Raw genomic sequence first — 15769 nt, 5'->3', positions numbered from 1 at the left:
GATTTTCTTTTCAATTTGTTATTTAAAAAAATCTCGCGGGAAAAAGAAAATCTTATTATCTACTACCGTCATTATCTCAAACGGTTATTATCTAAGACTAATAGATTAGTCTAACTACCTTATCCCAAAGAAACACGCGCCGGCAGACACGCCAACTAGCGATCCCCGTATTTTTATCTCTTTTACCTAGTGAGCAGATTACCATTTTATTGTGTTCAAAAACAAAATTGTTCCTTAGCGGTGAGGGAGTAATTTCTTGGGTTATGGAAAGAAATAGATTGATAAATAGTGAAATGCACATGTACTTACATATAGTTACATAGATTAACAACTATATTTTGGGAGGGAACTATTGGGTGTGGAAAATAGAGTTGGGCTTATGACTATATTGTTGAAGATCAGGCCCAAAACATCTATATTGGCGGGCTCAATAAGAAGACAACATAAAAGGCTTCCCAGCCTTCTCTTTTTGAAATTTCAAGTTAAAAGGAAAAAAAAAGTTTATAGAAACCTCTCTTTTTCTGAGGATGCTCTATGCTACTACTTCCTATCAAGTAGATACCAAAAGTTGGTGTTAATATTGAGCACTCCCTGGAAAATGGGAACTAATACTTATAATAGTGATTAGTACAAAAGCATCAGTACCAGACTCTCAGTTGTCAATAGCACAGTATTCATGATCATTCTAGGAAAGAATCATATCGATCTTGTTTGAATTAATGATTCTGATTCATGATAGGCAGGTGCAGAGGTGCTGGCGTTCCCTGCAGGATATTGCAATGTTTTGTAGCTGCCAAATATCATCACACAGCATGACAACCTTGTCGCTGCCCCAAAAAAAAAAGCACATACTATTAGCATATACTCCATATAATATAAGACTGACTGGTGAACCTATTTGCTATAAATACCCTACTAAACTTCGAAGACTTTTCCATCAAAATACCCTTCGAAGCCTTAAATCTTCAGCCACTACTACGAAAACCTTTTTCATGGCGGCCATTTTAGATTTTCGCTAGCGGAATTTGGAGCCGCCACAAAGCAAAGGCCAGTGAAGATCACGATTTTCGCTAGCGGTTATCGACCGCCAGCAATAATTAAGACGACCGCCAGCAAAAATGGATCTTTGCTGGCTGTCGTCTTACACAGGCCGCCAGCAAAAATTCACTTTCGCTGGCGGCTGTGTTAAATCAGCCACCAGGGAAAATATATTTTGGGAAAAAAAATTCGCATGCAGCTGCCCAGCCGCCAGCGAAGATTTGGAGAAAAGCCCATTGATTCATTTTCAAAATTCAAATCCACATCTAGAGATGTAGATTCTAATTCATATACATATGGCTGCTCATTTCCAAATTCAAACACAATACAAAATCATCATTAGCACAAAATCATCATTAGCACAGATGTACACAGATCAAACATCACAACATGCACAAAACATTTGCATCATCTGGATCATCAGGAAACATGCAAAAAAAAAAATCCTAACTGAGCTCGTCAGATCTGTGCCGCTGCCGGTCTCTCGTCGTCGCCACCTCACCGCCGCCGGTGGGGAGGAAGGAGGCGTAGGATCCGCTCCCCGTCGCCTCCTCCCCCGCGCCGCTGACGCCGAGAGCCGCTGCCGCCGCCGCCCCCTTCCCCACGCTACTGCTGAGGCCTCATCGGCGTCGGCAGCAGATCCAGGGATCCGGCCTCCCCCGTCGTCGCGGCGGCGGATCCGGCCACCCCCGTCGTCGTGGTGGCGGATCCGACCTCCCCCGTCGTGGCGGTGACGGCTCCGGCCTCCCCCATCGATGTGGCTGCGGATTCGGCCACCCCCGTCGTCGCAGCGACGGATCCAGCCACCCCCATCGATGTGGTGGCTGGATCCGGCCCCAAGCCTACGGTGGAGAGGCGACGGCAGCCCCTAGCGGCAGTGGAGGACGGAGAGGGAGAAGGAGAGAACGCGAGTGAGAAGGAGAGAAGGAGAGACTGAGGTAGGGGTGGTAGGTGGTAGGTGCGGTGGGTTTATATATTCGCCTTAAAACTTTTTCCTAGCGGTCCCCTTTACCTACCGCCAGCGAAAACGCGAATTTTGCTGGCGGACACTTAAAGGTCCGCCTTAAAAAATAGAGTTATTTTTTATGGCGGACCTCTTAGCATGGCCGCCAGCAAAAATCGGTTTTCGCTGGCGGTCCGTAACCCCCCCTCCCCTTGTTACATTTTTGCTGACGGTTTTTGCGTATGGCCGCTAGCGAGAATTATAGGGTAACGCCATGAAAAATTATTTTTCTAGTAGTGAGCCACATCTTGAGCAAATTGAAGCTAAGAGCATTGGTTGTCCTTAATACCGATTTTGGACAGTTGTTACAAAGAGTTTGATAGGTTTGCCTTTTGAAATTGGACAAGATAAAGCTTGAGTGAAATAACAACGAAAGTATTGGCTGGATTGTTGCCATTTCGCATGATTTTCAAGTATCCGTAGCGGAATGCTAGACTCCGGGTATTGGCTGGATTGTTGCCATTTCGCATGATTTTCAAGTATCCATAGTGTATATTTTAGCGGAATTCTAGATTCCGGGATACCATTATTAGCGTTCATGACGGGGTCCTCTCCCAATCTCGCGTGGCTATGAACAAAAAATGACACTGAGAACACAAGATTTCATGGCGGCCATTACGGCGCAGAGACAACCGGATTCCGCGCGAGGTAGCGGTGTGATGGCGCGGTGGCGGACACCACCGTCGCACTGCGCAGCTGCCCGCGCCGGCCGAGGACAGCGGCGCTGCACGGGGCTTGGTTGTCATCGCTGAATCAAAAGGAGAGGTCTTGCGCCAAGGAACAGTGCAGGCTCGGTGTCGGAGCCGATGGATATGGGTTGTGGTGACGGCTAGGACGGAATTGTCATAGGAGTGGATAGACGTGATGGCTGGGACGAAATTGTCGTAGGAGTGGATAGACGCAGTGCGAGGAGGATTCGGCTACCAATGACGAGCTCCAGCGTGGGGCGTGGACTGTGGAGGACCTACTTGCGGAGGACGCAACCATCGACGATGAGCTCTGGAGTGCCGTGTGGATGGAGGACATGCTCAACGAGGAGGACGTGGCCACTGCTGACGAGCTCTAGCGTGGGGGCATGGACGGTGGAGGACCTGCTCCTCGTCAACTACATTTGTCGCCCACGTGGAGTATCATCTGATACCTCGCAAGTATCACCGACACTTCATACAAATCATCTAATACCTACAACTATGAGAACCCAAGTATCATGTAATACCTCGCCAAGTATCACCTGACATCTCATAGGAATCATCCAATACCTATAAGTATCAGAATCCGATATCATAAGTATCTCTTTGTACCTCGTAAGTATCACCCGATACCTCGCAGGAATCATATGATACCTCGCAAGTATCGACGAGTATCAGGTGGCATCAACAGATATCAACATCCGGTACCAACAAGTATTAGTCAATACCTATAAGTATCACTTGATACCTAACCAGTATCATCTTGTCTGAACGGGTTCGTTGTATAGCAGCCTCCTAATTAATTCTAACCCACTCCAAATTCAAAGAAAAGATGAAGGTAAAATATATGTACTCTTTGTGTTGCATGAATGTACTGGTGCTAATTGTACAACCTTACGGTCATAAATATTTAATGCTCGACTTTTTCCATAGCTATCAAAATACAACTCTGACCACAATTTTATATTGGAATAAGTTGATAAAATCTACTAATTTTATCATATTATAATAGTACTTGTCAAGGAAAATCTACAAATGCCATTATTATTTTGAACAAAGGAATTATTACTTCTGGCCTTTATACCAACTAAAGATACATCAACCAAATTTATATATACTAGGATTTGAACCCTGGTAAATTGAGCCATGTATCCACGACTTCACTACCACACTAATAGTGAAATAAGCATTTAAAAGTTATTGACCAAATTTTTGTTCTAAATACGAGTTTTGCTAAGCTCAACTATAAATGCTACTGTTGGTATCCTGTAGTAAGAAATGAGTGAATGGGCCTGGTGGGACACAAGAACATGCAGAGGGCTCAAAACTTCAAATGCTCAACTACCATGCCAGATATTGGGCCAGTGACAGATAAGTTGATTCTCAACTTTTCACATAAGAAATCATCTTGCTCTTCTTAAGTTCCAGTGATGCACAAAACAAGAAAGGCAACAACTTTTTTAGAAGACTAACCTTTACTTGGATACTTAACTTGGATCTTGCATTTGCAATACAATCTAAGTTCATGGTAACTAGCCTGTCCTTTCTTTGATGTATCTCAATTCTCAGGTCACAACTCACAAGTACAGCTTGGCAAGCTTCTCATCCTTTGGATTGTTCATGTTGGCCTTTACGGTTGTTGGCTATCACCATCCAAACCCCCAAAATATTAAAAGAAGGGCAATTTTGCCATGGATAATGACACAAACCTGTTAATTTAGGCGGAGTAGTATCTTTCCCCTGGTGTTATTGTGAAATGATGTACTTCGAATGATACTACTCTAAAGTGGTGAACTTTGGACGGTATAGGTCCAATCTTTCATTCGATTAATTACATGTGATACAAATCATATTAATAATAGTTTAATTCGACTGGCAAACCACACAAAATTAGTTTAACTCCTATGTTTAAATATAACAAAGTGTTTGAAAATAAAATATATATAGTCATTTTCTCCAAGCAATCCATGTATTCCAAGATTCCAACTACTAATTTGAGTTGTCTTACTTAGAAATATATAGAAACAGCATAGCCCAAAGAAAGTTGTGCAAGAATGAGATAAATTGGTACTAGCATTTTAGCAGCATGTAAAAAATTATGAGTAAATTTCAGAAAACCCCATATTTTGTCGTCAAAGTTGTGGAAAACCACAGGTATTATGATGTGTGGCACATCACAGGTTTTATGGTCTGAATGTTTCATAAAACTCCGCAATTTTTGAAATCTTGATAAATTTCAACATATCTTAAACAAAATTTTGGAAGTAGTAAAAAATTAAACTATCGATCTTAATCAAGAAATTAATAATTAAAATTTTCATTTGCACTCTATGTTTTAAAATTTTAAGTAAATTCGCGCTCGAAATGCATAAAGGTGGGGTTTTGTGAAATTTTAAAACCATAATACCTAGATTAGGTGTCACATTTCATAATACATGTAATTTTTCTTTAATTTTGACCATAAAAAAATTAGGTTTTATGAAATTTACTTAAAAATTAATGTAAGTATTCAAAATCAAGCTAGTACGTACCATCCAATATAATACCAAGTACACCAGATCCAGTACCAACGGCTACGACCAGATGTCCCTTTGAAGGTACGCTCGTCGCTGGCTCACTGCACATCGTAGGCTGTCTTGCTGTAGCTGGGCAGTTGTACAGCGGACAAAAACGTACTCTCCTCTTTCTTCCATTCACAGAAAGATTGAATGAATGAACACAGTGGTCCTTCCATAGCCACAGACAGTACGTCTGAAGAAAACAAGACAGTCAATGAGGGCACACTGGGTAGTTGCTGGAGTAAAATTCATCAGTTCTTGGACCCAGCTCTGATTCACAAAAGCCTCCATGAGAACTGGTAGTACACAGAGCTGCAGAAGCATCCACCACTGTTCTGGAATCTTGGATGATCAGGTCCCTGGCCACATAACCACCAATGCTATCTCAAATTCCACTGTGTGGCTTAAATGGCTTGCTGGGAGAGGCTGTTACCATCAATGAACGCCGGCCCTGCTCAACCACATCGAGTGAGTACTTCATGATTAGTGTCTTCTCAGGCTGTCTGCTAGGTGCTAGCTCCCTAGAGCTCACTGACATCAACATCGATCAAGCCTCCCCCCCTAACTCGTGCATTTGTGAAGGAGGTTAGGATGCAGCCATCAGCTCTGAGTAGACGGTCCATTTCATTGGGGGGGGGGGGGGGGGGGGGGGATCGGAGTCACCACCTCCTAACTGAGTTGCTTCATTCAGTGATGGACAACCTAGCTGAGAGGACAATGGGGAAATCAGTTTTCTGACGAATCACAAATTGCATCCTGAACATCTCACTTAAACATTATTGCAAGCTGCAATGCAGACAGATACAGGTAATATTTGCACCCTCTGGGCTGTCCTGTGCCGTGCTGTGGATGTATTTCGACCACAGCTTCTCCTGATTGTTGTCTACAAAATAAGCACAGAGAAGAGAGCATTCAACAGCAATGTGGTTTTAAATAACATGGCATCAAACTAGTAAAAATTTGTAGTCATATGATCACAAGAGGGATGCAAGACACAACTTCAGTTTAATGAGTTCGGTTTCATATTTTCTGCTCCTATGTTCCAGTGAAGTACTTAGAATCATCAGGCAAGAAAATTGACCAGCGTCCTTTGTCCCTTTTAATAACTATGTTTTAGGCGAAATTCCGAACTAAAAACGAAAAAGATAATCCCTTCTTTCTGACGCACTTTTCGTAAAGATTTGAACTGTAATACAGCTTGATGAGGACATTCAAACCAACATTACAGTAACAGGTAATGAACAAGATACACAAGTAAAGCCAAGCCAAACACCATTTACAAGAAATTCAAGTCCGATTACGCGCAGTCAGGCAAAGAAGCTACAACAACAGATTTACGCGCTACTTTCTGAGATGCATTTCCATATTGATGAGAATAATATACTACCTAAGTCATCTACACTTCTCTTACTCAGGTTTACGTGCGAGGATCCTCCAAAGGGAGTGGTTTACGAGAAGAACAAGGTTACCACAAGCTAATGGAAGCCTCTGCTTCCAAGAATAACTCAGCTCAGCCTGCTTCGAATGACCAAGCATGAAACATATGGATGGAAAGCCTATCAAGTTTACTTTTATATGCAACAAACGAATTGTCATTTGGACTTCTAAGGAGGGAGTTATGGCCATTCTACTGAAAACAGTCCAGCAATCAAAGAGCCGCGCGAGAAGCTGAAGAAACCTCTCGATATACCACTATAATTTGCCCATTTACCTCCCAACGTGATGAGTTGTGTTAACACTCTGTTGGGAGGGTTGTTACCACTATAAATACTTCCTTATAGCTACCATTTCAGCACTTTTTGATCACTGGATAAACCAATACATTATATTGCAGTTGAGTTGCCGAGTGACTTACTCCTATATTCTTGTGAGTTCATCCTGGGCTTGCAAGAGGTCCCTCCTGGATCCCCTAATTTGTGCTTTTGGCTTCTGGGTCTCTTGTGTGGATTAGTTTCGGTTTGTGGTTCTGTGGTCGTTTGGAGATTAGGTCGGAGTTCAGGAGGCTTCGGATCGTCCCTCCCCATCACTTGGTCGCAACCAACCTTAACAGGTATAAAGCTAGTTACCCCTGCTGTTCACGGCCAATTACCTGTCAATCGTCAACCTACTATCGTGAAGATCGGGCCATCCTAGCGTGTTCGCACCACAGCTGGTCCTTTGTATCCATCGTCTTCTGAAGGCTTCTGCTTGTGCCCTGTGTACGTTTGGGGGCAAGTTGCTGACAAAAACCAAAGTTTTCGGGTTCCAGTTGTATGAATGATCTGGTAGGTTCTCATGGTCCCCTACAAATTTCAAGCTATTTAATTGCATAGAAGAGGTTGAGATCTACCCTCACATAAACTGAGAATTGTATGCACTACACTCAGAATCTTAACAGGTACAGTAACTGTCTGTTACATGAAAAGAAAATCCAACATTATTAAATAATTCTCACCAATTCCCTTGAAAGACCACAAACCTCACTAAACTGCTGGGGTCATTCTTAGTCTGCTCACACTTTTCAGAAAAACACATGAACACCATCGTGGTTGCAAAGGACGAAAGAACAAAACAGAGGATGTTATGTATTATAGATAGCTGTTATACTCCAGATTGTTACTATTATAGTTTAGTTCTCTTCTTGCTGGCACCAAACAATTTTGGTAGTTGATGTCATGGCCATAAATGCAAGCTCCTCTCTTTATGAACACCGTTTCAAAGGTTATTTGGATGTCTAATGACATTTTTTTAATACACGGTACTTTCAAGTTCATATCAATAAGTTCAACAAATACGGTCCATCCATATCTATCATCTTTACCTCTGACAAATTATCTATCATCTTTACCTCTGACAAATACGGTCCTAAGCTTCTAAACGGTGCGATTTTTATAAAAGTTTTCTAGAAATAAGTTTCTTCCAATAATTTTTAAAACAACTTTTACAACTTTGTAATAGATAATTTATTCGTTTGTACCCCCAAAATATTATCACAAAATCAGATAATCCATCATCCACTCAGAACTAAAGAACAAAGAACAGGGCCAACAATGCCTTCATCTAGGGTGTTGACAGTGTTGTCATCTGCGCACTTAAAAATTATAGCGTTTTGTGATCTGCAAACTTCAAAGTTACAACGTGTTGTGATCTACGAACTACAAACTTATAACCAACTGACTGACTATGCAATATTACCATTATAGTATGATAATGACAACACATATGCTTCCGGAAATATTGACAATGCAATGGTAGTACAGTACCATTTTCTGTACTATGGACTAGAGAACCTAGCTTTACTAGATCCCAGATTAGTTTCGAACACCTTTTCTTGTAACACATGACTTAACCGATGTTTATCTTTACTAGCATGGAAAAGGGAGGTTAAGATCTGTACCTTTCTCCCGAGTCTCTCTCCTGCCCAGACAGTCATTTTATCAGCCTGAACATTGTCTTCTTTTGTAACAATCTCTCTGATTTTATTTGTTGAAAGCAACATCAAAATTTGAGGATAGCGAAGGTAGAGCAATATCTCAGTATAAACTGCTGAGCAACAATGCTGAAAACCCCTGTTCCGCCAAAATCTAATTTGGTCTAATGATGAAAACAGCTGATGACAGCAATAATTGTCTCCAGAAGCCCTAATATTAGATAGTGATAGTAATGTGGAGGCGTGGAGCTCAATAACTGAGCAAAAAGTTTTAACAAAATTCTATGCATGCTCAAACTTTAGTCTCATGAGTCCATTAAGCACAAGTTAGGACCTAATAAAACAATTTCGGTTCGTCTTAATAGAACATGTCTTTTTCATTTTTTTGCACCTGTCACAGTCAATCAACCAAGACTACTTTCACTGTATTTTAAACTATTTTCACTTGAGTCATGAGCTGGATCTGAAATGCTTGTCATATAACCTGTTTTCCCATGACGTTTCATTATAAAATGTACATATAAATTTGTTAGGTCCCTAGGAAACCGTTTATGAGTAGTAGAGTATAAGCTTTCTAAGGCACATCTTCAGTGTATATTCTATTGGGATTCTGACTACCATTGCACTATAAATCTATAATATAAATAACAAAAATGTTGCCTCCGGCACTAATGCAGTCCACTTTCATGCTTTTGAGGACCCATCCTCTTTAACAAGTTTTCAAGCATTCTGAACATAACGAATAGAAGTGCAGACATTAAGGCTTTGGACCTTTCGTACTGAATTGGTTATGCAGTCAATTTGAATATGATGCAAATACAGAAGGGAAGTAAATACCTTGGCTTTAAACTGCTACTCCCTCCGGTTTCATTTTAATTGACGCTTTGGACAATGACACGCTCTACAAGATATACCTTTGACCTTATTTTTCTATTATAATATATACAATAAATAAATGCATGTTTACTTTTATTATAGTGTTTTCAAAGACAAATCTATATATGTTTTTCTAGTTTCTTTAAACTAAATATTTTTAAAGTTATTGATGGTCAAAGTTATAAAAGTTTAACCTCAACCTTGTCGAAAACGTCAATTATTATAGAACCAGAGGGAAGTAACCCATATGGGCACAAAAATAGAAACATTAATTAGAGTTCAAATGAGAGTAAGAAATGACAGATAGGCATAGCATGTCCTTCTTACTATTGTTACATGTAATCAAGGGGTGATGGGCATATTCACAGTGGTTTAGCTGTAGTTAGTTGGCTGATGAGTCCATAAATCTAAGTAGTACTCGAAGTTTGCTGCCTCTGCATTGAATAGCACTTAATGGTATGGGTGAGCTCTCTTGAATGCATGCACACAGTAGCACTCCCAATCTCACAGTGCTGCATCTGTCTACATAAACGATTGGAATGCATTTGGGCAAGACTGTGAGGCAGAACAGAAATCAGAGAACTGAGGACAGAAGGCAAGTAGGAAGAATCTGAGCTGTCTGAATGGAAGGGAAAAACAACTAGGGGGAGAAAAGGAAAGGATTATCCAAGCTTTCGTGTATCATCCGAGTGTCCCTTGTATGCAATGGGTTTGATCAATAGAGGGGTCTTCTTCAAGATCTTGGCCTTCCTCTGCTTCATCAGATCATCTCAAGGTACATTCAATCTATTTCAGTTCATATGTTCCTTAAGCGTCAGCATGAATCATTTTCCTTCGACTTCCTTTCCACTAAAACGAATTCAGTAGGATTTTATGATGGTCAAAGGCTGGTTTCTCAGAGATGCTGGAATTTGATCACTCAAATTTCAATAAGCTGCTTCTATCAACCATAGCTTTCATCATGACATTTTCATATTTTTATAGCAAAAATGGAGTTCAGAATTTTGGCTGACACTCAGAATCATAACCATGCCATTTGCAACCAACTCCTGTTTATATTACTCTCTGATTTCACTATTTTTCGTTAGCCAGAAATCTTAGGTATAGAGCGATGCAATAAGAAATTTGCAGGAAGAGGAGAGGGCGAAAAAGACATACCTTATAATCTCGGCCTGTAGTGAATATTCAGAAGAAACCTGATGAATGGCAATGCAGCATTTAGCTTAAACCGATTGAGATTTTCTTATGTATAAAGATATAAAAGGAAGTGATAAAAACCGTACCTGAAACTGGGTAGCTTCAGATAAAACATGAATACTTGTATTTGCAGGAAGAAATCATTTTACCACATTGGATCTCCCTCCCCTACTGAAGGCAAGCAGTTTCTCCAGAATACAGCATGAGGCATATGACTACATCATTGTTGGAGGTGGCACAGCTGGATGCCCATTGGCAGCAACGTTGTCCCAGAAGTACAAGGTGCTCTTGCTGGAAAGAGGAGGGTCTCCTTACGGCAACCGGAACATCTCACATCTTGAGAACTTCCACATTTGCTTGGCAGATGACTCGCCAAATTCACCATCTCAGGGATTTATCTCCACTGATGGTGTCATCAATGCCCGGGCAAAGGTTCTAGGTGGTGGAACTAGTGTCAATGCTGGTTTCTACAGCCGAGCTGACCCAAGGTAAAGAACTTATCATGTATATAGCATTCTACACATGGCCTGTCTATCTGTTCAAATTTATTTTTCACTTATCTCTATGAACTTAACCATTGTCGAAGAAGTAGCTTCCATAGCGTGCATAATAACCTCAGATGAAAAATCAGCTGAGCTTGTGTCTAACCAGCATTTTATACTTGTGTCTTAAGCAATTAACATAAGCTTCCACTCTGAAGGTCTACAGATAGCCAATCAAAGAAGCCTAAGTTGTACCGGAGTCACTCTAACTATTAGGCAGTGTATTGGCTACTTCTCCATGTTCATGAACTTACTAGTCCAACCAAGCTATCTCAGTTTCCATTTATACCCATCAAAGTACAAAAATACTACCTTGAAGACAGTCATAATGGGCAGACCAAAAGGCAAATCAGGGAACCTACCCATAACAAATTCCAACATGTACCACAACAGATCCCATAACTGTACCTCACTGGGGGAATTATTATAGACCTTATGCCTTTTGGTTGAGTTGTGAACTCAGGACAAGATCTTGAATCAAATTGGAGATACTCCAGTATAAGGATCGCAATGTTGGATTGAGTTATAGAATTGAATATCCTATCAGATTCTACAAACAATACATTGTTCCAAATTTGCATGCTTTTCAACAAGGATATTTTCGAATTGTACTTCAGAAGGTTTTAGTTTTGCCCCAGATGTACAAATAATAGCCGATCCCATGTATAAAAGGTGAAGCCTTGCAAGTTGCAACTTAAAGGTCAGCTGCAAGTAACTATTGTTTTTCTAGGGAAGTGAATACTTATTTTCAATTACTAGGATTGGTATAATTGTGACCATGATCCAAAATAATCTGCTAGAAGCCCATGAATAATATGATTATATCAAATTAAGATCCTTCCTATGTTCAAATCAGTTCAATAACTGTAGGGCATAAGACCTGAATTGAGATTACAAACAATTGGTTAGGAATGGCTTGGCACAATTCATTAATATATGCCCCTTTTTTTGAAATTTTAATAAAGTAAGAATGTAATTGTTAAGGTAATTGCTGAAATCCCAACTGTAAGGTTAGCATAAGATGTGCTTTGCGCATAGCGTGAGCGGCTCTAATGGACTGATATTCTCATGTCAATATTACTTTTAGTGATACAGTAATGCTAATAATATATTAAGAATAGAAAAAAGGGTTCACTGATGAATGTGCTTGTCCTGTAGCTTTGTTCAAGACGCAGGCTGGGATGCAGAGTTGGTAAACCAATCATACCCTTGGATCGAAGAGAGGATTGTTTATTGGCCCAATATTACACCGTGGCAAGCTGCACTGCGGGACGGGCTGCTTGAAGCAGGGGTCTCACCTTACAATGGATACAGCTATGATCATCTCTTTGGAACAAAGGTCGGGGGAACAATCTTTGATGAGGCTGGGTACAGGCACACTGCTGCTGACCTCCTTGCTGCTGGAAATCATAACAACCTCAGGGTTCTCCTTCATGCTAGTGTGACCAGAATAATTTTCAACACAGAACAAGGTAAGAATTAATCCAAGGCAAGGCCTAGCTCTTATAATCCCTATCCACTTTAACAGCAGACGCGATAGTAACATCATCTCTTGCACAGAGCACAGGAAGCCAAGGACCATTGGTGTTGAATTCAAGGATGAGAATGGGGGGCAGCAGCATGCCTTCCTTACCCGAAACAGAGACAGCGAGATTATCATCTCTGCTGGTGCAATTGGCAGTCCCCAGCTATTGTTGCTTAGTGGAATTGGACCCAGAAAGGAACTTAAAAAGCATAACATTTCTGTAGTCCTTCGCAACGAACATGTGGGTAAAGGGATGTCAGATAATCCAATGAATTCCATCTTTATACCTACCAAGGATGCCCCTAAGCAATCACTGATTCAGACTGTTGGAATAACCGACGGCGGGGCGTTCATAGAAGCCAGCAGTGGTTTCAGCCAGTCACCAGATAGTATCCAGTGCCACCATGGAATCATGTCCGCTGAGGTTTGGCATCAATTTCAAAGACTTTACTTGCATAAAATTTTGAATTCTTTATAAGCATCATGGGGTGTTGGTGTATATCATACAAAAGCTTGTGTAGTTGTGTACATAAACAACATCCACATCAGCACTCTCAGAAAACAACACACGCTAAATTAGCTTGTCAAAAGCCATCTTTAGTTTTTGGTAAGCAACTTCATTAAGCTTATCTTCAGGAGCCCAGGATTAAGATATCAGAGGAACCCAGAATCTACCAACATGTACACAGAAATTCATCTCAATGGTTTTAAACTAGAGTAAATTAAGGTTTTAAAGCAGAGTTTCTTCTGGGATTATTTATGGACAAAAAATTGTAATAATAAGAAACTTCTTTGAATTTGTAAAAGCCAAAAAGAAAAAAACGTTAAGCTTATTTACTTTTGAGAAGCATGCTAACTTTCAAGCTTATCATCCCTCATGAATTTTGTCACTGCAATGTAGATTGGGCAGCTGTCAACGATTCCCCCAAAGCAAAGAAATCTAGATGCAGTCAAGAAGTATGTACATAAAAAATATAACCTACCCAAAGAAGTATTCAGTGGGGGTTTTATACTTTCGAAGATTGATGGTCCATTGTCTACTGGTAATCTAGTTCTTGTGGATACTGACATCAATAGCAACCCCACAGTTACCTTCAACTACTTCCAGCACCCAAAGGATCTCAGTCGGTGTGTCTATGGGATCAAGACCATAGAGAGAATACTGAAGACAAACCATTTCACTAATTTTACCCTCAATGGTGGTGGATATCCAATGGAAGTGGTGCTCAACATGAGTGTAACAGCAAACATAAACTTGATACCCAAGCACACAAATGACAGCACATCCATGGAGCAGTTTTGCAGAGACACAGTGGTCACCATCTGGCATTACCATGGCGGATGCCATGTGGGCAAGGTGGTTGACCAACAATACCGTGTGATTGGTGTCTCAGGCCTTCGTGTGATCGATGGGTCGACCTTATTTAGGTCACCAGGAACAAACCCGCAAGCCACAGTCATGATGATGGGCAGGTAAAGGCAAAAACAAACTATAGTACTCTCCTTTAATCTACAAAATTAAATTTCAAGGGTTGATCTTTCTTTTGTCATATTGTCTTTCATGGTCAGATACATGGGAGTGAAGATTCTAAGAAGAAGATTAGGACGAGCTGCTGGAGTATAACTGATTCTTGGACCTTATTGATTATGTAAGAATGTGACTTAGGAAAAGAAAAGTATATAGTAATTTTTGAAGCAATTCAATATCATATCACCACAGAAAGAAAATTAGGAGTTTTCGTTTGTGTTCTAGATGTGGAAATCTATGGCATGTAATATCATCTATTGACACCATTGTTTCTGCATTATGAACAAGTAAATTATATTACATTGTAATTACATGAACTGCAAAGTTCTACTACCTCCGTTTCACAATGTAAGACATTCTAGCATTTCCCACATTCATATTGATGCTAATGAATCTAGACATATATATCTATTTAGATTCATTAGCATCAATATGAATGTGGGAAATGCTAGAATGACTTACATTGTGAAACGGAGGAAGTATTCATCAATGAGCAGCATGTCAAGCTATGTAGAAATGTAGACTAGAAAAGATCATATTTTAAATCTATGTAGTAATGCAAAATACAGAAAAAAAAAAGGTTTTATTATGCCATTACTTGAAGTCTGAAATATCCAACATACGTCATAGTTAATATCAAACGGGGAAAAAAAAGATAGAAACATCATACCTTTATCTCATCAACAAATGCTAAGAAGTTTCTTTCCATGTCTCCCAAAATCGAGTCCCACTCCACTGAATTTCAGAGCATGTCCCAGAGAAAAGCTGCCACAGAATGAAACGAGATCATCACAAGGCCATCAAAAGCAGCACGACCTGGCTATGATCGAAGACGGAAGGGTCAAGATAATAGCTGCCTACAGCGCAGCTATCCGTTCCTGCTTGCTCCGCGTCGGTACGCCTTCGCCACCGAACCCTCCCGCGGTGCAGCAGCGGAGGAGCCACGGCGGCGGGATGATCGATCCAGTCGGTGAGGTGTGGTCGGGGCATTACAGCAAACACCTGGTGGGCGCGGCGCACCGGTGCTATGCGAAATCGCCAACCAGAGACTAGAGCCCGCCTCCTTCGCATAGCCTGGCGTGGATGGTGGAGGCGAGGAGCTATGTGAAGAACGCAGAAGGTGGGCACGGCGGGCAGAGCTGATCGGCGGCGGCGGCGCCACCGGCGCCGGCTTATTCATCAACCGAAAAAAGAAAAATGAAAAATAATCAGTTGCGGGGTCCGGCTGCAGCGTAGCGTGCGGTAGAAAGCCACCATTCGCATTATCTGTCATTAAGGGGTGAATAGTAGAGACGAACAGTGAAAATATGATACATGCTACAGTATTTTACTATAGCTATAGTAGAATTACCTTAAAAAAAGAATTAAATAGTGTTCGATGGTTCTACTGTAAATTACTGTTGA

General features: G+C 40.9%; 1 protein-coding gene and 1 long non-coding RNA gene across 3 annotated transcripts; one reads left to right on the top strand and one right to left on the bottom strand.

The window, feature by feature from the left end:
- Positions 1-597: 597 nt before the first annotated feature.
- Positions 598-10981, bottom strand: LOC127782767 (uncharacterized). Of its 2 annotated transcripts, XR_008019226.1 has the most exons (4): positions 10857-10981; positions 10732-10769; positions 5262-6171; positions 598-827 (listed from the first exon to the last, which is right to left on the bottom strand). It is a non-coding gene; the product is annotated as an uncharacterized LOC127782767 (long non-coding RNA). The 2 variants fall into 2 exon arrangements; XR_008019225.1 differs by lacking the exon at positions 598-827 and having other exon boundaries at positions 4085-6171.
- Positions 9797-14714, top strand: LOC127782766 (protein HOTHEAD-like). The gene is made up of 6 exons (XM_052310037.1): positions 9797-10348; positions 10904-11258; positions 12471-12784; positions 12873-13261; positions 13739-14310; positions 14407-14714. The coding sequence occupies exons 1-6, from the start codon at positions 10279-10281 to the stop codon at positions 14459-14461; spliced, it is 1755 nt and encodes a 584-aa protein (XP_052165997.1). The 5' UTR covers positions 9797-10278; the 3' UTR covers positions 14462-14714.
- The last annotated feature ends 1055 nt before the right edge of the window (positions 14715-15769 follow it).

This window comes from Oryza glaberrima, chromosome 8 (genome assembly GCF_000147395.1).
Source record: "Oryza glaberrima chromosome 8, OglaRS2, whole genome shotgun sequence".
Taxonomy (NCBI): Eukaryota; Viridiplantae; Streptophyta; class Magnoliopsida; order Poales; family Poaceae; genus Oryza; species Oryza glaberrima.
Note: the sequence above shows the minus strand (reverse complement) of the source record. Positions and strands in the feature narration are given on the sequence as shown.

Bases quoted from the DNA above. Each gene is read 5' to 3' on its own strand.
- LOC127782766 (XM_052310037.1), top strand. From the start codon at position 10,279: ATGGGTTTGATCAATAGAGGGGTCTTCTTCAAGATCTTGGCCTTCCTC. The intron at 12,785-12,872 runs GTAAGAATTAAT...TCTCTTGCACAG, and splicing joins AATTTTCAACACAGAACAAG to AGCACAGGAAGCCAAGGACC. The intron at 14,311-14,406 runs GTAAAGGCAAAA...TTTCATGGTCAG, and splicing joins ACAGTCATGATGATGGGCAG to ATACATGGGAGTGAAGATTC.